Source organism: Haliaeetus albicilla, chromosome 13 (genome assembly GCF_947461875.1).
Source record: "Haliaeetus albicilla chromosome 13, bHalAlb1.1, whole genome shotgun sequence".
NCBI classification, from domain to species: Eukaryota; Metazoa; Chordata; class Aves; order Accipitriformes; family Accipitridae; genus Haliaeetus; species Haliaeetus albicilla.
The window spans coordinates 11,561,981-11,584,469 of record NC_091495.1 but is presented as its reverse complement, the minus strand read 5'-3'; the positions used below and the strand labels follow the sequence as shown (position 1 = coordinate 11,584,469).

The 22,489-nt window shown below is 36.3% G+C and overlaps 1 protein-coding gene across 4 annotated transcripts in view; it reads left to right on the top strand.

Moving 5' to 3' along the window:
- The window catches only part of CENPF (centromere protein F), a 43,446-nt gene that overhangs the window by 5,691 nt on the left and 15,266 nt on the right, over nt 1-22,489 (top strand). For all 4 annotated transcript variants that reach the window (XM_069800144.1, XM_069800142.1, XM_069800143.1 and 1 more), the window contains 8 exons: nt 1,733-1,824; nt 3,300-3,567; nt 5,049-5,251; nt 8,015-8,140; nt 11,902-12,030; nt 13,576-13,698; nt 17,464-17,599; nt 18,729-22,180. In XM_069800144.1, coding sequence (XP_069656245.1) covers nt 1,733-1,824; nt 3,300-3,567; nt 5,049-5,251; nt 8,015-8,140; nt 11,902-12,030; nt 13,576-13,698; nt 17,464-17,599; nt 18,729-22,180 — 4,529 coding nt within the window. The remainder of the gene's footprint in view (nt 1-1,732; nt 1,825-3,299; nt 3,568-5,048; nt 5,252-8,014; nt 8,141-11,901; nt 12,031-13,575; nt 13,699-17,463; nt 17,600-18,728; nt 22,181-22,489) is intronic.

Genomic DNA, 22,489 nt, shown 5'->3' with positions numbered 1-22,489 from the left:
CCTTCATGTACCACAAGTACTTTAGCTAAAGTTCAGTCAACAGTCATATGTTATTTCCTCAGAAAAATATTTGTTATTTAGACTATTATTTTGCATGACAATGTGCAAAAATTGTGCACCGTATCCATTTCAAAGCATCACTTCTATCTTCAAATTAGTGACATCAAATAGATTTAAAATACTTGAATGAGCTGGAAAAGTGAAAGGAAGTTTCTTTAACTGGAGAACTGTTCTGTAGCCAGACACCCTTATGCTGTCTATGCTGAAAAACTTTGATAGGTTCAATATTACCCCTGCTGTTTACCTCTTTCTTTGCTGCGAACAAATGTTCTGTGAGTTTGGCATCTCAATCTTACTCTGATGGGAAATCTGAGATACTTTCTTGCACTCTTGTTCCTTTTAATTTCTTTATACATATCTGAAAAGGGGTACAGTAGAGGCAATGTCAAGCATTCCATTAAACGTGGCACTCCTGAAATGGGGATTAGATTAAATGATTTAAATAACTGTATTTAAAATGGTATTGCTGCGGAGGTTTTTTCCTTTGAAAGCTGGAGTCTTAAATTCTTTAAGATCATAGAATATCTCAAGTTGGAAGGGACCCATAAGGACCATTGAGTCCAACTCCTTGCTCCATGCAGGACTACCTAAAACTAAATCATATGACTAAAAGCGTCATCCAGATGCTCCTTGAACTGACAGGCTTGGTGCCGTGACCACTTCCCTGGGGACCCTGTTCCAGTGACTGACCACCCTCTCAGTGAAGAGCCTTTTCCTTATGTCCAATCTGAACTTCCCCTGATGCAGCTTCATTTCCTCGTGTCCTGTTGCTAGTCACCAGAGAGAGGAGATCAGCACCTCCCGCTCTGCTGCCCTCCTCGAGGAAGCTGTAGCCTGTGATGAGGTCACCTCTCAGCCTTCTCTAAGCTGAGCAAACCAAGTGACCTCAGTTGTTCCTTGTAAGTCTTGCCCTGGAGACCTTTCACCATCTTGGTCACCCTTCTCTGGACATAATCTAATAGTTTGATGTCCTTATATTGACAGGCCCAAAACTGCGTGCAGTACTCGAGGTGGGGCAGCACCAGTGCAGTGTAGTGGGACAATCGCCTCCCTCAACTGCTTCCTAGAATTTTCCTGAGTTGTAGAATTATATACAAATTTAAGAAAAGGGAAGCAAGATTTTGTTTTGGACTAATATGCTCCTCTTACAGTTTCAGCAGAGGAATCCTAAATAAATTCTTTGTCCAATTCCTATTGCATTTGAAGGGAACTTAAGGAAAAGGTCTAGCTTTATCTTCTGGTCATTTCTTAGTAATATTAATGTTAGTGGCATGCTGGTAGGAAAATTAAAAAAAGTATGTAATCTGTGCATATGTATATATAAAATGTAACATATCTATGTTATATATAATTTTTTTTTAATGTGTACATATTATATGTACACACACATATTTTTCAGAGAGAGAGAGAGGTTAAAAAAATAAAATTCTGGCATTGGATCCTTGCTTTTAACAGCTGTGTTTTCATTCTAATATCAAGTTCCAGATATCCCACCAGTGTACTTTTGAGGTCCTAAATTACTGAGCATATTGTATATACAGTTGTTTCATCCTTGTGATCTGACACTTATGATAGCTGTTCATTTTTATCATTCCTGTGATGGTAATAGGCTAGAAAAGATTATCTATGTACTAAGTTAGATTATGAAGAAGCATTTATCGTGTCTTTGCAGATGCTAAGTTTGAAGAACTAGAAGAAAAATACAAGAAAGAAGTACAAGAAAGAAAAAAACTAGAATTAGAACTGAGAACCATCCAGATTAAGGTAAGTATCTCTTGAGAATGGTATGTGTGATATCTAAGAAAGTAACTACTGAGTGAACTTGGAAAATGGAGTAGAAAACTAGTGAAATAGATTCTACATTACTGAAAGTATAATTAAAAAAAAAAGATAATTAATCTGTGTGTACTGCCATTCAGAAGTAATCTTGGGAGAATCCAGAAAAGCTAGCATAATTGAATAGCAAAGGAAAGAATGACATTAAAAATGAGAACACATCCTTCAAAAACTGGAAGTCTCGTGCAAGCAAGGACAAGAGAAAACAGTGTCAGTTTTGCCAAGTTAAATATGATAGGATAATGAAATAGCCTTGAAAAGATTATGAGAAATAACTGGCCTAGTGAATAAAAACTAGTAAATTTTTCAAACACATTAGTAGGAACTGTATTAGGGAATCTCTGAGGCCAATAGATGACTAAGATATGAAAGCCCTCAAAGAAAAAAGGGCTATTGCAGAAAAGCTGAAATCATTTTTTATTTGGTATTTACTATCTAAAGGGTTAAAATTTTTTATATCAAAGCCTTTCTTTATTGAGGTTCAATCTGTGGCACAGCCTCAAATTGAAAAGTCAGAAGTAGTCTTAAAATAGATTGATAAAATGAATAGTAATAAAAAAAATCACCAGATATGGATAATATTTACCCATGAATTGATAGGGTACTTCAGTGTAGGACTGCTGAATCACTGTGATGTGCAACTTATTTCATTCTTCTCTTGACACTGGAAGGTGACAAGGATGATGACGTTTTTTAAAAAAAGCTTACAGTGCTGATTCGTCAGAATGTAGTTTAGTCAGGCCAACTTTTTGTCCTGGGCAAACTGTTAGAAACTTAAAGCAATATGTTTATTGATGTATACGTAGGTATGGTGTATGGAGAAAAGATCAACCATTTATTTATAAAGGGAAATCACACCTCACATACTTGCAGAGTTTTTGGTTTTTTAAAGAATAAATTAGAGAATGTGTGAGTTAAGTGTGATCAGTATAATGCCATTGGATATCCACAAAACACTGAAAAAACAAAACAGTTTTGATAAGGGGGAGTTCTTCTTACAAATTTAAAAGTAACGATTGAGGGCAGTGGCAATAAATGGTCAGTTTTTACAGCTGAGGAATGATCAACTGTGGAGCCTGAAAAGGATTGGTGAAGAGAACTATGCTATTCAGCGTATTCATGAGTGATCTGAAAAAGAGTTGAATAATATTGTTGAAGACCACACAGTATTTTGTAATACTAAATAATTGCAATAATTAAGATAGTAAGTAAAATTAAGCATTAAAAAAAAAAAAGTGGAGTAATGCATCTGGAAAATGTAATTGAACAAAGCCTACCCGGTACATTCAGGCTCCAAATTTATTGACATGATTCCAGGAAGCAATTCAGTAATTATTGTGGCTAGTACTTTGAAAACTTCAATATTGGTGTTCAGCAATAGATTTTTTTTTTCTTGGACACAGAAAAGAAATCAGCCTCATCCTCAAAGCTCTTTGAGTCATAGGGAGATTGCTCGGCATCAGGCTTCCTCATCTGTGTTTTCATGGCAACAAGAAAAGACACCATCTAGAAATCAAGAAACACCTATAAGGGGAAGTTCTACAACATCTTCTTTTCCATCGGAAAAAGAAACAAATTCGAGTATAGTATCAGAAAAGAATGAGTTCGACAACAGCTTTGCTGAGAATTGTAATTCTTCACTTGTGATGCAACTAAGAGCACAGAACCAAGGTATCCGATATATTTCTTTAAAACCCAGAGGCAGTCTCCTATATGGTTTCATGAAAGCTGGTGTGTGGGTAGAAGAGAGGTATTGAAATTAGTGCTTTAGCAAGGAAAAGAGAAAGATACCTGTTGTTGCCTTTGGCAGCTAGCCCAGCTGGCTGTTGGTGTATGTATTTTCAAAGATCAGTTAGTACATAGAGATTATCCACAAGCTGTGGTATCTCTTACGTAAGGGGTGTGAGAGTTAGAAGGGAAGGGTTTGTATTTTTGGGGTGGGTAGGGGACATTATATAAAAGGAAAATGGCCTACTCCAATAATTCCATTGCTCATGGAACAGATCTCTTAAAACAGAGTTAAAAAACTTCAGGATTTCATTACATGTCACTGTTAAATTATATTGCTTCCTTAATTTTGTATGACTCTTGAGATTTATGGCTGAGCAATACCTGTGTTAAAAATTAATTGACTGAACATGCTTAATGCATGACTGAGTTTGTCCATAATGGATGTTACTGGAAGCACAGAATGAAGTATGATGGAAAAAGTACAATGAAAAAGCAAGATATGGTCCTGTATTGCACATATTGACATGAAGAAATACTCATTCCTGATCTCTGATAGTCGGAAGAGAGCAAGTGGTTTGTTGTGGATTTGGTGAACATTTATTTAAACCTACTAATTGGACCAGCTTTTCCACTGTTTCTTGTAGGACTGTTTTACAAGTTCCTGTACTCTCCAAACTGCTTATTCAAATACCTACATGTAAAACTTCAATCTAGGCAGCATTTCCAACTTGGAAGCCATATAAATTCAGCATCAGGAAGACAGGGTTTTTTTAACAAAAAGAATTACCAGAGAATAGTAATTCCCTATAGCTGCCTAAAGTTTTCTGCTGTAAAATTATGTTGTGATTTTGGAAGGTAAACTCTTACTGGTGGATTTTGTGACAAGATCACTTGGTTTCGCTTTATATGTATGCTGCTTTGGGACAGGAAAATGGTTAAAATGTGAAATATAGATGACTGATAGCTGAAAAGCCTCTTGGAAGCAGAGGCTCACAGTTGCCCCCCAAAAATGCTTGTAGTGGATATCTTTGCTTTCAAAAATAAAAAAAAATTAAAATAGCTATGTCAAGTGACGTGTTTCTATATGTTTTAACAGAAATAAACAAACAAAAACAAACCAGCAGAGGAACAAATTGTCTTTGCAGCCTTTATGCCTGACCTTGCATTTTGAAATTATTGATTTAGAGTCAACTATCTTTTGGTCTTGATCGTTTTGGTCATTGATGTCGTAGAAGGGAGTTGAAACTTTGGTTTTAGCTTGCTGAACATTGTACAGGGTGTCTGCCTGTGTCAGGAGCTTTGGTTGTTATCAAACATACTAAATATTTTAGAATGTGTAGACACTTGGAAATTTGAGTACCTGGAAGACGTACCTTTCAAAGCAGAAAGTATCCCTAATCTTTACTGTTTTTAAAATTCAGAGTTAAATTCCACTGTTAAAGACCTAGAACAACAGCTGCAAGCTCAAGAAAAAGTGACGAAAACCCACATGAATAAACATCAAGAGACTGAACTGCAGCTGGACAGGATGAAGTTGGAATTAACAGAGAAGGATAAAGTTCTGAACAAAACCAGAGATAAACTGACTCAAATGAGAACACAACTTGATCAAGCCACCACGCAGGTAAAATCTGACTGTTGTTACAATTCATTCCCAGTATTAATGTGTGTCAGTTTTCAGCCATTTTAGTAAGAACCAAGGTTCTCAGTTAAGTTTCTTGAGCATTTGCTGAGGATCAAGTTTTCAGAAGTAAATTAATTTGATATGTATTCCCTGTAAAAATGTAAATACTTGGAAGCAGTCACCCATTTTCTGGAAGGTTCTTATACCACCTGAAGAAATATTTTTCATCCTCAGGCAATTGACTGGAATTCTGAAAAATATTTTCTGATCAAATTGCGTAGAGCAACAATGACATCTGGTGGCAAGTTCTGACCTTAAATAGACTCTGTTGTGCAACTTTGGCTGAAAATCAGTAACTTGCTTATACTACAGAATGTTGTGGGGGCACAGTCTTTGGATTGTAAAATACTTGTGTAAAATAAAATCTAGGTTAAAATGCCATGCAAGATTTAGAATATATGTAGTTTCTAAATCGGATTTCACAACTGAATACTAAGGAGTGTGGATTCATAGTAAAAAAACCAATAGGATAGTACAAGTTGCTTAGTCAAGAATTTACAGAGTGTATTTAAATACATACATATAAAACTGTGAAATTGTTCAGATTTTTGGTCATAATCATGCAAGAAGACAATGCTAGTGTTTAAAATCATTTAATTCAAACTGCAGATGATAGCAAGTAAGAAGAGTTTTCTCTTTCTTGATTAATCAAGTAGCATTACCTTCCTAAAGTCCTTTTTCACAGCATTTGACAAATTTGAAAGTAGTGCACAGATGTCATAATTCCTTGAATCTTCATATTTCCATCTATCTTTTTACTTTTTCTCTACTACTTTCATTCATTTACAGCATAGGAAAAAAGATGTTTATGTGTGTATCTTTTCAGGGTATAATATTTGTTATCCATGTTTGTCAGGAAGTTTCTATATGCTACCTAAGTACATTGGAAAACTGCTGTTTCCCACAACTCCTGTATTGGTCCTTAAAAAATAAACCTTTCCATGTTGAGGGTTAATCAGTCTGCCTTTTGAGAGAGACAGCAAAATTTGGCTGTTGCTAGCGCTGTGAGGAACTGGTTTAGGGGAAGTCTTGGCTGGGAGTAAGGTAAAATCATATTCTTGACACAGTCCATTGACTACATAAAGGCACTGTCATTGTGGTGAGTTTGTGGGAAGACAGCTGACCCAACCTGGCAGCTCAATTCCTCTAAAAAAGTCTTTCTTTTCATTTATTTGATTCTCCCCAATGCCCTGATTCAACTTCCTAAATGATTAGGATATTACATATTTAATTTTGCCTTGTTAATTTTCTATGGATTTAAGAGAGCTGGATTGTTTTACTAAGGAATCGAAGGGGCATTAAATCCAGCACAAGGGAAGGGGCAAGGTTTTATAGCTAGGAACATGCCTGGGGAAGGATGAGGAGGAGTAGGACTGACTGGCCCCATTTGGATTGAAGTGCAGTGCAGCATCTTGTCCCAGAAGGTTCCTTTGGCCCTGCTATCTGAAGGTTGCTCCTTTCTGTTCTGTTTCTTCTTACTCACACTGAAATTGGATCTCTGCCTGCCCCCTGGGCTTTGGATGTAGAACTGCATTGAGATTCTGGATTTTGGTTTCCTGCCTCATAGCCTGAATTTAATTTTGGCATGCCCCTTGTGTGCTTCTTTGTCACTAGCACTATTCACAGACCTCGACCACAGCACCTCGTCTGTGTTATCAAGTATTTTCACATCTTGTGAGGCCTGCAGCCCTTCTGCAGGCAAGTTTCCATGTGATCTTACAGGAGCTCACGATCCCTACAGTCTGTGTCTAATAATCAGATAGCCCAATACTACTACCTGCTTCTTATTTTCTTATGACACAGGTGGACTATTGTTTCACTAACTCATTAAACAGCCCTTGTTGCTGGAAAAGAAAACAGTCCTGTTCACCCTTTGCCATTTTTCTTACCCCCTTGGGAAAAAAAAATTATTTTACATATTTTGCATTAACAGATTGGGTTTAGAATAAAAATGCATTTTTCTGTTCAGGGAGTTAGGTGGACATTGCTCTACTCTCTAAGGTAACAATATTAGCATAATAAACTGAATTAGATAACAAGCTGAAATACTCTTAACATGGAGGTTAACGTAGAACATAGGCTACTGATTTTTTTTTTAATTAAAGTTTAAATTGTGAAAAACACTCTTCTGTTGTTGTTGAAGTAGACTATGATAGTTGCCCCTTTTTTTCCTGTCCAAATCAATGTGCTGAATGACTCTGAAATTCAGTCGAATATCCAGTTATTTTCAGTCTAAACATGTAGTGGTTTAGCAGTTAGTGGTCATTCTTTAGTTCATAGCAACATGAGGTACTGAAAATGGATTCTTACTTTTAGTATCAAATACAGTACATTTATGTAGACTGTCAAAGACACTGATTTTCTGAAGATGTTTTTATTATTTTGTGTGTATGTATACACGTGTATATATACACACATGCTCCCCTAACTATATACATATAAGTGTATATATATTCTCTCTATACATGTATTCTCTATGTATATGTATTCTCACTAACATAAACAAGTATGAGTTTATTACTTTGGATTGCTAAGAATTTATATGGTACCAGCTAAAGTTTTGCTGTAGGTTATATGAATGCTACAACAATTGTAGTAGGTGAAATCAGTCTTTTTATATAAATGCATATAAATTTAAATAAAACATCATTTAAATAAAACATGCGTTTTTAACACTTGTGATTGATAACTAAATTATTGTAGGTCCAAATGATGGAGCAAAAGGTGAAAAGATTGTCAGAAGAACTGAATTGCCAAAGACAAAATGCTGAGAGTGCTCGTCAGTCTTTAGAACAGAAAATAAAGGCAAAAGAAAAGGAATACCAACAGGTAAGGCAAGAAGAACTTTTTAATTTTGACTTCCTGAGGAGATGAAATCACATCACTTATTTTGTGTATCTGCTTTTCAGTTAATTACAATCACATTTGATAGAGAGGTAAAAGTTGCAAATGCTAACTGAAAAACTGAAAACAAACATCCCAATAGAGGGGAGAGGATGTTGGAGAGATGCAGAATTATGTTAGTATTCACTAGACTGTGTGCGAGAGACACAATTGAGATAGAAATCCATGAGAAACTAGGCTTCATTGCTCACAGAATTATGTATATGTGCGTTCAAACGTAATAATTGACTCAATTATTTCTGTGGAATCCGAGTTAATTTTTCTTCCATCTTGCATACAGGAAAATAATTTCTTTAGGATTATATCTCTGTTATTCTAATTTTGGTTCATGCTCAGAAGATGGTAAAAATACAGGATTGACACAAGTGTCTTCCATTTCTGTCGTGCAAGCTCTTGCAGAGAGACAAAGTGTAGCAGTACCCCAGGAACTTTTCTGGAGTGAAGTTATGTTTAGCATTAACACTGATTTGGATTAGGTCTAAAGTCTTTGTTTTTTTCTTTATAAAATTAATAACATAACCAGTGTTAGGAAAACCAAGACATAGATTTGGAAGGGATAGTGCCGTTTCAGATGGGCATTTTAAGTTTGCTTTGGGGATTGGGTAAGAGCATTGCCCTGAAGAAGACTATTGTTGTGTCAGATGTTTAACCTGAAACCTTTTCTCCAAGGTATATCCAGAAAGATAAAATAATTAGCAGAAGAATTCTGCTGAAGTGAACAGTGCTTCTACCAATGCTCTTTGAGTGAAAAAGTGGTTTCATGAAGTCTGTTAACCTAGATGCTAACCCAGGATCTCAAAGAGATACTGAACCTTGTCTAGAAGTGGTAAATAAGAACTGATCTTTGTATTTGAATAGTTGTAACATGAAAAAACCACTGCTGACAGATCCAAATATAGCAGTTGTTGTATTCATCAAAAGATGGACTGAAGGCCCATGAACCTTCTGTTATGGTTTCTCCTTACAAACCCAGTCCATACTGGCTCTGCTATGTCTGATGCATGCCTCTTGGGCACTGGCACTCTATTCAGTGGGATCATTTAAGAATATGGTATTTCTGAGACATTCTTTCAGAGAAGCAGCACATCATCCTCCACATGGGTTGTTTGTTGCTACAGCTTGTCTCAGTAGCTTATAGCTTGGATGTCAGGCAGTTTAGGTGCCATGCACAGGAACTGCTCCTGTGAAGCAAAATTTATTTTTAGTTAGAAACAAAAAAACCTTCATAAGACTAATACGTAAATCCACATACTGTCATTCTAGGTTGTTCAGCAAGGCCATTAACTGTGAAGAACACTCTCTTTTTTTTCTGTAATGTTTGTGATCTGTGAGCTGCTATAGGCTATATGTTTGTTTAATATTCACTTATTTATAATAGTTGGCTGTCAAGTCCAATTTAAAGGCTCTGTTTTACACATTCCGGCATCCAAATTTGCGTAATATTGTGGAAATTCTGATCTGTGCATCTTCCCCAGGGAGGGACTCTTCCTTTCTGTGAAACTTAGATACTGGCGCTGGTCCTACTGAATTCCATCCTGTAAAGCCTTGTTCATGTGGTCCTTATTACATTTCTGTTTCTAGAAGGCAGGTGAGATCCATGAGCTTTCAGAAAGGCCTGAGAAGCTCCAGGCCTTGTTCCAAGATGGTAACACCTGCTAGTTTGAGTTACACTTACATCAGGGCATGGTTTACAATATTCTGTCTCAAATTTTATTTAATTATTTCCATCCAAGCTTCAGATTGAAAAGGTGAGATTCAAACCTTACTTCAGACATCTGAAATCTAGTCATCAGTCTAAGCTTGTTACTTAGGCCTCTATTTTACTCTCTGCAGAGACAGAGGCACCTTCAGAAGGTAGGTTATTCCAGACACCTTAGATATGGGTCTTCGCCCTGGAACTGGGTGTTTGCCTGCTGGCAATGGAAGGAGCCTCCACTTTTAGCTTAGATGTGCATAACTGATTTTTTGACATCTAAAACTAGAGGAAGCACTTCTTTTGTTTGTTTTGAGCATTCATCTAAGGAAAGAAAGATTTTTTGCAGTTTCTCTCTTATACTGTCACACATAGGGCTTAGAGTCTTTTCAGACCATCAGCTTTAGAAATAATTACTGGAATGCTTTGGGACATAATGATATTGAATTCATTGTTTCATTAATAAGGAGTGCACTAGGGTCCAAAGGGCCTCCTTCCGTGAGCTTGGGAAATGCTCCTGACCAGAGTGTTGCAGAAGAACTCTTTTGAGTGAATATGTACTTTACTCAGCATTAGTTACTGGTGTCGGCTACTGTGACACCCAGCTGGTGTCACATCTTTCCTTTCTAAATTGTATAGTGCTTCTGTCACCTTATGTGGGAATGCAGTTGGAGATTTATCTATATTGGGTTCTATGTAGAAAAATGCTAAATTATATACACACACACATATATATATTGACATTGATCTTTCTGGGATTTCTGTTTATGACAGTTCAATACTTATCCGTACTTTCCCTGATAAACAAGAGCTGTTTGTTTACTGGATGTCTTACTGGTATAGGAAGTGCTTGGGCCTCTTGTCCTGTTTTTGCTCTTGAGCAGAATCTAAGGGATGCTGACATCATTTCAGATATGACTGACTAATATACACTGACTTGTGTGCAGGGTTTTCATGCACCTGGGAGCCAGAGCCACATTGCAGAAAATGTCAGCTCAAAATGTTCTTTCACTGTTAATATTCCTTTTTTTTTTTTTTTTTTTTTGTCCTTTCTTTTCTTTTGATCTGTTTGGTGACAGTATGGTACTTTGTCTTTTAGTGAAGCAGCTTGCCTGTATGAAATAACTATGCCTATACTCTAATAAGAGAAGCACAAGAGCTTTATTGCCTTTTCCCCTTCACAAGGATCTTAGAATTTTAGTAGAGCATATTGCAACTTTTGCATAGCAATTATGGCTGATAAATATCCTGGGTTTTTTCCTTCATTGCTTTTAATTACCCTCATGCCTCTTACTTTTTTACATCCTAATAAATCTGAAATCTGTGCAGAATCAGAACTATAAGGTCCAAAGGCATAGGAACAGGCCTCATGAGAAATGACAAGTACAGTTCTTTATCCTAAAGGATGCCTACTTGGCATGTCGTAAGATCCCCATGAACTATATTGTCCTTCTACAGGTTTCAGGAAGTCTGTTTTGGAAACAATATTTTTTGTGCAGTTTTCATGACTGCCCTTGTAAGATTATCTTGTTGCTGAGTCCCCTGCTAGGTATTATTTTAAGTCTATTTTTTAATTTTCCTAGAAAAAAAATCAACCCTACAGTATGGGTTTTTATGCTAAGTAAATAATAGCAGAGATGAATTTGTCCACTTGTAGTATAATGTAATTCTTATATGGAACTTATCTTTACGATGAAGAATTTTAATACTGTTACTTTCACTAGTTTTAATTTTTTCCCTTTCTGTGATAGGAATGTTGCTGTAATGGAGTTTTTAAGCAGATGACCTAAATTGGGTTAGGGCCGTTCTTGCCCATGTGACATTTGCAGCATGCATCAAAGTTGGTTTTAAACTGTTGTTCACTGTGTAAGACAAGTGTCTCTGAGCAGGCAGTATCTGCTAATGAAAATCAGTTGTTATGGCTCCAGTAACCAAAATAGAGAGTTGTTGCAGTTATGTGTTTATTCTTTGCTACTATACCACTGTTTTCTAGGAACTCTCCTGTCAGCAACGTTCCTTACAAACACTGGATCAGCAGTGCAACCAGATAAGAAACAAACTGAATCAGGAGCTACAGCAAGCCAAAAATGACTTCAATGCTCTGCAGGCAGAATTTGACAAAGTAGGCTTTTTTTGTATTAAAATCTACTAGAGCTGATATTTAGTTGTCTCAGCAGTACTGCCTTAATTTAGTTATATAGAAAGCAAAAAATAATTCATGTGGGGACTTGTATTAATGTTTTGTACAGTTTGTATTAGCTGTTTTGTATTTACCATTTCTCACTGAAATACTATGTATTTAATTGTGAAATATGGGGCTTTTTAAAGTTTGGGGCTAGTCCACTTACCGTAGGGAAGGAGATGTGAATGCAGAACAGTGCAGCTAAAATAGATCTGTCTGAGAGAGTAGCAGCTGGAGCTGATAACAAGAGACACCTTATATAGAAAATGTGAAGAGGTGTAGTTTGATGATAGAGCTAAACTGATCAATGGGTAGTTGCCCTTTGGAACAACAGTCCCATTTCATATACTCTGGCCATGCACTCCTGGTACTTCTTTTTTTAGCAGTGCCACCCCTCATGTGACCCTGCAGAGAGCTGATACAGGAGCTAAAAGAGCAAAGAAAAAATTATGTATAAATTAGCATATGTGTACACAAGCACAAGTGTTTGCGATCAGTTTAGTCCCTGAACTGGTTCTTCACAAAATCAGATGAGTGTCAGGGCTTGTGTAAGGAGGAACATCAGTATGGAGCTAGCTGTTAGAACACGTTAGTTGTCACAAAACCACAATTTGAAGGAAGTTAGAAAGCAGCACAAGCCTGAAGAGTGGGTGACCAGAAAAGAGGAATGTTTAAAAGCCTCAAAAAACTCAAGAGCCGCTATAAAGCAGCAGAGCTAACTGAATTTCTAAAAAGGGCCACAAGTTTTTTGAAAGTTATATTGACGAGCCCCCATTAACGGGGAGGCTGAACTGAAACAGCGTTTCCAAAACTGACAACAGCATTCTTGCAGGCTTATTTTAGAAATATAGCCATGGGAATACATTCAGTCGAATGTTTCTGGTGGAAACTGAAATATGCTTACTGAAGAAATTGATTTCATAGAGAGGAAAAATAGGTGCCTTTTAGTTCTCTCTCCAAGAAAGCTAATTTATTACCTAATGACCTCAGAATAGACTTTTTTTTTCCTTTTTCGACCTTATAATGTGATTTCTTTCCTTATTAATCTGGAGCATTATAGGGCTATTTTGAAAGAGCCAAAACCCCTTCAGTTTTTATAAAACCTCTGTCAACGGAGCAATAAGTGCAGTTATGATCCTAACTTTCTGATTCTCATAGCAAAAAGGCTGTTACATTCCCAATCTCATTTGTATCCTACAGATATCATTGTGGTGATGTAGCTGCAAGTTGGATGTATTAATCCAATTTCAGACAGTCTAGAAATATATGTATTTTAGAGACAAACTGTCTTTCTGGTCAGAGGCAAAGGACTGGAAAGGCAATAAGCAGTGATTTTCTAAACCACAGTAAAGCAACCTTAGGTTCATGGTGGGATAAAATAATGTAGTTTTATTTTGTAATAGAATATTGGAGTTCAAGAACAGGAGTTTAAAAAAAAGTTATATATGCCTGTGAATACAATGTCGATTTTCAACATTCTTACAGGTAATGGCAGTGAAACAACGCTTGGAACATGATACCAGTGATCTCACCCAGAAGCTGTGCAAAGCAGAGCAAGCTTTATTAGCAGCCCAGGCTAAGGAAACTGATTTGACAAGAAGCTTTGAGGTAACCAATGCAGAGGAGTAGTTGATAGAATTAATAGCATAAATTGGCAATCTGTAAACAGTAATACTGTTGCACATTTACTCACATAGCATATTTTCCCATAAGCAATCTTTAAACACTTTTATGGATTATCTTAATTATGTATCTTAGTTGTAATACAAAATAAGGTCTTCACTAACGTCATGTAGATTAATGCAATTTGTGGAACTGGCTGCATGGTTAGGATTCATTGCTGTAATGCTGCTGCTATGGTTCTAGTTCATGCTGAACTTACCTTTTATCAAAAGTAGGGTTTTGTTTCAAGAAATTCTTGCTTTTGGTCCCGAAATAAGAATATATCAATGCTTGTCTGATTTTAAAAGTAAATTCTGGAATCATTGACTGCTGCTTTGATGCACACTGCCAAACTCAGCGATTTTGTACTACTATATCCTCTTTTAAAAAAAAGAAAGGAAAAAAAAGGCATTTTTCTTAGAAGAAACACAGTCCAACAAATATACACTGCTGTAAAAACTTTCCCCAAATGAAGATAAATTCAGAGAAGTCTTTGGATGCTGCTGTACTACCTTATATTCACACATGCAGAAATCTTTTCACTTTAATGTCTCCTTTGTCTTCTCAGTTAAATTGTTTTCCTTTGGTGGCAATTAGAGCAGCTACACTTGAAATTGTTACAGTTGTGCCACTAGAGACCTCTCAATGCAAATTTTATTCTTTATTTGGAGAATCAGAAGAAAAAAGAACGAGAGCTCAATACCTGTGTAATTCATGTCACGGTTTGTTTTACTTAAACACTCTTATTTTGCTTGTTGCCTGTTTTCATGAGCAGATATAAAATAATCTGGCATAATTTCTGCCAAAGATCTACCTGTCAAAATTCTATGAACAATTTTAAAGTAAAATAGTGGGTTTTGTTCAGATCAGCATAAATATTGGTACAGCTTTAGTATATTGTGAAATTTTAGGTACATTCATGCTGGTAGATTACAATGTCTGGGAACATTCGCAGCTATTGGAATGTGACTATTTATACTGTTGATTGTTAGAACAGCACTTTGCATGGCTTTGGCCCAGCTGACTAGCACTCTCATACAGTTCCCAGGCACAGTTTGGGAGTTCACATGAGCCTGGGACCATTCCCAGCAAGTGGTTTGCGGTTTGGTTAGAGCCACCTGTTTTGGAAGATATAAGACTTTACTGGTAAAGATACGGGCTTTTCCATGCCACTTAGCCTTGATGCCAGATAGTGGTCCTTGAAAGCTGTTTAGTAAATAAATGTAACTGGTGCCTTCTAGTGGTAAGGCTAATCAAGATAATTTTTGTTCTTCCAATGTATCCCAGAGCAGGAAAGCATCTATCAAGCTTCTGCACATTCTTAATGTAATCTGTCATATTTTTAAAACAAAAAAACAAAACAAAAAAAAGAAAGATAGTTTATATCACATATTGTGGGCTTATGCCCTTTCTGGCTTTGAGCTTATGGAGTGAGTTTAGATTTGATGCAGTTTTTTGAGATGCCATTGTCAGAGAGCATCTAATTTGTGAAAATACCTTTTTTGCTGCAAATTCTTGGGAGTGCTTCATTTTATCTACCAGTCTTGTATCCATTTGTACTAGGCTGTAACTATAGTCACATTTTTTCTTCATATTTGTTGGTCTTGGTCAGACAATTGAACAGCTGGTGACAGTGATGTTGTATTAGAATGTGACCAATAAATTTATAAAGAAGCTTAATCTGGGGGGGGTTGTCACATTTGAAGAGATCAATAATGCTGCAGGTCTCTCTCTTAAGACTCGCATGTGAGAAGGCATGGTATATGTCAGCAGATCTTAGGGCATGGCTTGTCTTCCTCACTCTCATAAATAAGTATAATGTAAAAAATTATATCAAATTGTTTTGAAGTCTTGGAGGCTTTGTTGACAGTATTTTGTTTATAGCAAAAGAAAATAAGAGTGAGATTGGCATTTCTTTTTCCTTTGTTAAAGGGAAATTGTTGCAGTCTTGCACTAATGGTCTAACTACCTAAAGGAGAATACAGTTGTTTTCTGCTGGTTAATCCACTGCTGTGTTTAGTCCTTATTGTGTGATAAGACTGGTGTTCCAAAAAAGTTGCAAAACAGGTACACTTGTGAGACATACAGGATATGCTTAGTCTAAGGACTACTTAGCTTTGCAATGGTGATATCTCAATAGCTTCGTAGTTCTAGCACCTTAGCATATGGTTTACATTTTGATGGTACGAGCAAGCCCATAACTATTCTTCGAAAAATTGGTCAGTCAGTCCCTAAACTGCTCATAAGCCTGCCCCATGAAGAGTTTCTCCGGAATAATAGTACTACCTATATGTAGGTTCTGGAGTTTGCTTTGGTTTGTTTTTTGCTTTTTCAAGGGACAATTGCAGAATGGCTAACTTGAGTAATACAATGTACAAGTAGAATTGAAACCAAATCAATTCTATTGCCTATAGCTTTGGAAAATGTAAATGGCTAGTTACTATCAGATACTTAGCCCATTAAATTATGGGTTCCTGGGTTTTGCTGAGTGCTGCTTATTGGGAAAGTTTGCACCAAATAAAAATAATTGGACCTTTCAACCATTTCAATTCCTTAAATGTGTTTGGTTTTCTTTCCATAGATCACCCTAGATTTCCTAATGAACAGGCTTGTTTAGTTCACGTACTTGTATTGCATCTGAGTATGGTGCTTTGAATACAAGAAATGTGGACACTTGTACTACTTTGAAAAAATTATTGTTAAGATTACTTGAAAACTTTCTTCACTGAAACTTATATGCGACTGGATTTTTTTTTTTTTTTTTAAACTGCGGGTAGGGAAGGCTATGAGTAGAAGGGAAGGTAACTGTTAGTGACAGTGACAATTTTAATCATGTTCTGAGGGTGATTTATTTATGTTGTTGCAAAATCAAGCCTGCCATGCCAGCAAGCTTTTAATTTTTTTCATCCAGACCTTTCCATTTCTTGAGCTTGGCGTTTGTGAATTGCTGCCCATCTGGTAGTAGTAAATGGATGAATAATTGACGGCCTGTTTCCAATTAGGCCATGCCAGTTCCATGCCATCTGTTGTCCAGCAGCACAGGAGTTTGGAGAAAAAGGATTAGTTTCCTTAAAAGAACTTTTATTTGGCTTCCTAGATGCCATGTAGTTACGTAGTTGTGTTTGTGTTTTGTTTTGTTTGGGTTTTTTAAACTCAATTTATTTGGAAGAAAATACTCTTAATGGCAAAACAACCCTCTCTGAAAGAGTAAGCACTTCTAAATAAAATTTGACCAGTATTGCCATGATGCTGATGTTCAGTGGAAAGAGAACTTGTCTCTACATGAGACGATAGGTGAAATCTGATCTATAAATTTCTTGTTAAATTTGATGCCATTGCAGAGATTTGTTTCCTTTATTGCCTTGGGAAAGTAGCCTAACTTCATCAGCTCAGATTTTGTAGGATATGTCCTGTCCTGTCCTGTCCTGTCTTGATCTGTTTGGGGCACATCACGTGGAGCTGTTTGCTTTATGCAAACAAGGGGCATGCTAACTATGTCAACTGGCAGCATCTCTCAGATGCTGTCAACTAGTTAAGAATAGTTCAGCTTATGTTCCCAAGCAGTGCTTAGGAACCCAGGCATAGCTGCCCAAAGACTTAATAGCTGCCCAAAGGACCTAATGCAATATCTTTCTTTTAATATAAATGAACTGAATTCTTTAGTATCTTGGCAATTCACATGAAATATGGTCTTATTTGGTTTTGGTTTAGGAAGTGAAGCAGGCGAAAAACCTTCTTGACTGTAAACTTGAAAAAAAATTGCAAGAGATCCACCAACTTGAAGAAGAACTAAATACAATCAAGCAGTCTCTAAAACAGAGCCAGAATTTTGCAGAAGAGATGAAAAGTGAGTTATGTATTTATGTTTGCAGAACCTCTGTTGCATGTTTAATGATGTACGATTTCTACAATCCTGTAAGTTTCATTGTGAATTAAGTAAAAAAGTTTCTACTGTGGGATATGATTAGTGGTTTTAACCAACATAAGTTTGTCCTAAATGGAAATGAATTTTTGTCTATGAACATATGCAGTTGCTGAAGATACTTAAGTTTGAAATTAATCGAAGTGTACTGAACTTACCAGCAAACTGAATTTGATAGAATCTATTTAAACTAGGAAACTTGTCTTGTAATTCTTTTATGCGTTTCACAGAATTTAAAAAAAAAAAAAAAGGGTAGGAAAATGTTACATAACCACTGATAGTTGAGCCTTGCTTGCAGTGTTTGTTTCTAATTGAGAACACAGTTTTTCAGGCATTGAGTTGAAATATACGTTGTAGTTCTGCTGGATCTGACTTAAAAAAAAAAAGGATAGATTCCCGCTTGTTTCTGTGCATCAGTCAAACTTCATGTAAGATTTCAAAATGAAGCTTTTGAATTTGATTTTGTTCTCCTTAAAATTAATGACCAAACTTTTCATTGCATTTCAACAGATGGTTTGTTTTTGATCTTGTAGAAAATTTGCAGACTTTACCAGCTAGCTAGTGGAACCTAATGCCTTCCTCCCCCCAGTTATGATAATTTGGAAAATGACTGTGTAGAATTAGACATTCTTTGGCAGAAACAGTATAAGACTGACCTACAAGAAGGTCACATACTGGAATAAGACCTGTTTTGTTTAAAAAAAAAAAAAAAAAAAAAAAAAAAAGGCAGTGCTGCTATTATATAAAATTTGGTGAAAGTGAGACACAGAAACAACAGGTAGTTACACCTGAGAAGTAAGGACTGACCGGGTTGGAGTGCAGACTTGTGTCAGACTACAGAGTGGAAAGTCGACAATGTCTATGTGTACATAGTGTCCGATAGCCTAAGATGATATAAACAATCCTTTATCCAGTGGTATAACTTGAGAGTAATGCTTTGCACTAGAATGAGAATTTAAAATAGTAAAAGTAACTAGTAAGATTTCATCTAGAAAATTATCAGTAGAATTGCCAGTATTGACTGGCAAAGATTTGATGGTGTTTTCTTTTACAGATAAGAATACTTTCCAGGAAGCAGAGCTGAAGTTACTGGAAGAGAAATTTAAAAAGCAAGAGAGCTCCCTTTCACTGGAGAAGCTGAAAATAGCTTTAGCTGACATGGAAAAGCAACAAGATTCTACCCAAGACCTGCTCAGGGAAAAAGTTAATCATATTAAAGAACAAAACAGTAAAATTAGTAAAATGGAGGAAGAATCAGAAGCTTTGCAGAGGCTCCTTGGATTCAAGCAGAGAGAATGTGAAGAATTGCAAAAAGAGGCTACTGCTTTTTCTCAATGGAAAAATGAATATGATCATCTTATAAATAAACTTAAGTCTGAAAAGGAAGGTATGCTGACTCGTATTAATGACTTGGAGATTTCCCTTCAAAGTCAGCGAATCAAAAATCATGAGCATAGTGAGAAACTCAGAATGATGGAGAGTGAAAGTGACAGAAAAAGCACAGAGATTAGAGAACTTAAAGACATGCTGGAATGTAAAAGTGCAGAATTAGAGGCACAAAAAAAAGCTTTTGATGGACTTCAGCAGAAAGCAGAACATTCTGATAAAAAGTACTGTAAAGAGAGAGAAAATATGTCCTGTAAAATATTCCAGCTTACGAACCAAATTGGTGAAGTAGAAGAAAAATTACAGTTAGCCGCAAGTGAAGGACTGCAAAGGGAGCAATGTTATCATGACCTGCTCATTGAATATGAAAAAATCTGTTGTCTTGTGAAAGCAAAAGATACTTCAGAAATGACAGAAAATGGAGAAGTTAATTTACAAAGTGGTCAGGATAAAACTGTTTTAGATAATATGCAACTTACAGCAAATAACTCCATTGCTGAGGATCCCGAATGTGCAAGAGCTCTTCTAGAAGTAGGAAAAACTAAGGATCTGGCCATTTTACGAGATCAGATCTCTTCTCTTGAGATTTCCTTATTGGCTCAAAAGCAGCTGAATTCAAATCAGCAGCAGCAGTATGAAGACTTACTGCAAATAAAGTGTGAAACAGAACAAAGATTATTTAATGTACAACAGATGCATGAAAGCTTCATGACAGAAACTAAACAGCACATTAGTAACTTGCAAGTGGATATTTCAGCACGTCAGAAATTAGTTGAAAAAACTTTAGCTATTCTTGAGGAAAAGGACATGCAACTGCAAACTCTGAATGAAAAATTGGAAAACCAACAAGCTGAGCTTCAGGATTTAAAGCTCAATAATAAATTGCTTGAGGATTCAGTAAGACAGCTGAAGCTCATGTCTGGAACATGGGATTCAGAGAAGAAGGACATGTCTTCAATGATTTCCTCATATAGCAAAAAAATTGAGAATCTTACTGGAGAAAATGCAACCCTTAGGGATTTAAGCAGAGCTTTAGAGCAAGAACAAACAACTTTACTGGAAGCAAATAAAAATATTTCCGATAGTTTAAAGGAAAGAGAAGAAATCATTTCTGAAATGTCCAGAAGACACAAGGAGGAAAGACAGCATATTGAATCAAGAAGTGAAGAAATCAAAACAGAGCTTAAAGTTTTGCAAGCAAAGTATAAATCAGTGGAAGAAGAAAATGCAAACATGTTGAGCATTCTGAGAGAGCAGACAATTGAATTTGAGGAAAATAAAGCAAAATTAGAACAAGAGAAACAGATATTTAGTGAGAATAAAGATATCTTACATAAACTAATAGCCTCAGAAGAAATAAAAAAGGATTTGGTTCAAGAACTTCAGCAACTGCAGTCAGAATTCTCCAGTATCCAACATGTGCCTTCTATGGAGCTTGACTGTTTAAGACAGGAAAAGTTAAATGTCAGGGAAACACAAAATACAATGCAAGAGAAATGTGGTATCGTATTTCAAGACAAGGAGCAATTGAGGAAGGAACTAGAAGCAAAAAGTGAACCTCTAATGTGTGACATTAGTTGTCAATGGAGACTTCATTCAGAACAGTTGAGGAATTCCATGGAAGAAAAGGATGCTGAGCTGAATAAATACCAAGTTAAACTTGAGCTTCTTCAAATGGATTTTGAGGACAGAGAACTCTCCCTGGAGAATTACAGGTTAGAAGTGATGCAACTGGAGACTGCTTTAAAAGGCGTAGAAGTAGAACTTGAGAAAAGTGTGAGAGAGAAAGAGAGACTGCAGCAAGAACTACTGTCTGTTAAAGAATTGAAAACTTCAGATTCTCCACTTACAGTGTTAGATGAAGATGGCCACTCATTGGAGTATAATTATGATAGTGCTTCCCAGAATTGTGGCAAAAGAGGAATGGATGAAAGTTATTCATCGGTCTTGCTGGCATCCTCTTTGCAGGTAATGATGAACAATCTGAGCGAGCTCGAGAAAATGTGTGAGAGGTTGCAGAGTGAGAACGTTGTATTAGCCTCTGGATTTAAAGACTCAAAAACCAATGGCGTCACAGGTATTGATAAAGTGGCAGAGGAGAAAAAGAACATAATGAACACAGATAAAAATTTAAAAGCAGAGAAAGCTATTTTTCCTGATGAACTTATGGATCAAAGTGATAACAGCTATCTGAGAATGTATTTTGATAATAAGGAAATGTCTTTCAGACTTAAAGAATGCAGTACTGGACCCAGTTCTGACTCTGAAGAGATAAAATTGTCTAGCAAAGAAGTTAAAATACACTTTGTTGAAGTAAGAGAGAAGCTTTTGTCTTTCCAGAATGAACATATAAAATTATATGAACTACATTGCAGTATGAGCTCAAAGATATCTGAGCTACAGTGTTGTATTGAAATACTGAAGGCAGAAAATTCTGCATTGTTGACAAGTCTGAGCAATGCTCATATAGATTCTGTGAGAGTGCCACTATCTCCTAGCCAAAATGACACACTGTCTAAATTAGATGAAAGTAAGTCAACTGTTTCTTCCTCAGATCTTCTTGAAAGTCGCTGTTTTACAGAAGTAAGTGAGGTGGTTGATTCTCATAACAGTGATATGTGCAAATGGACGGAGGAAATGAATCAGCTGGACAGTTCTGCAGAAATAATTCCAGAAAGTGCAACAAAAGTTTTGGCTGAAAATTGTCATAATCACAAATTGGACTCTGTTAGGGAGGCCAGGAGTATTAGTCCTAGAAAATCTAACCTTGAGAGTAGAATTGAAGAACTTCAGATGCTGTGTCAGACATATGAGAAGGCCATCAAGGTGCTGGAAGACCAATTTCACATTCAAGAGAATATGAAAAATGAGGAAATACAAGAGCTGAAAAAAGTTATACTTTCTGAAAGAGAAGAAATAGATCATCTCAAACAGCAAAATCTGTCTGACAAGGAAGAATGGCAGCAGAAGCTGAATAATATGACTATGGAGATGGAGTGCAAACTGGAAGCAGAAAGAAAGCAAACTGCAAATCTGTCTTTGGAGCTGGAAGCAGCAAGACTCCAACTACAAGTCCTTGATTTAAGTTCTCATTCACTGCTGTGCACGGATATTGAAAATGTAAGTAATTGCTGTCATGTAAATCAGTTTTATGTAAACCCTTTGATTTATGGTAAGCCAAATTTAAATTTTGAAATTAAATGTGTTTAAAATTGTGTCCCACAGAAAAACAGTACTGGTCTTTAGAGAAGGTAGAAAAATAATCCGTACCTTGAGTTCTGGTTTATGCTTCACAGGGATCATGAGAAATAACAAATGATGACAAAACCAACAAGTTTAGTCTATTAGAGTTGTGTAATACTTTGCGCTACTTTCTTGGGTTTTCTTGAGGTCTGTGTCAGTGTGGATCCTGCTGTGTTAGTGGGTGTG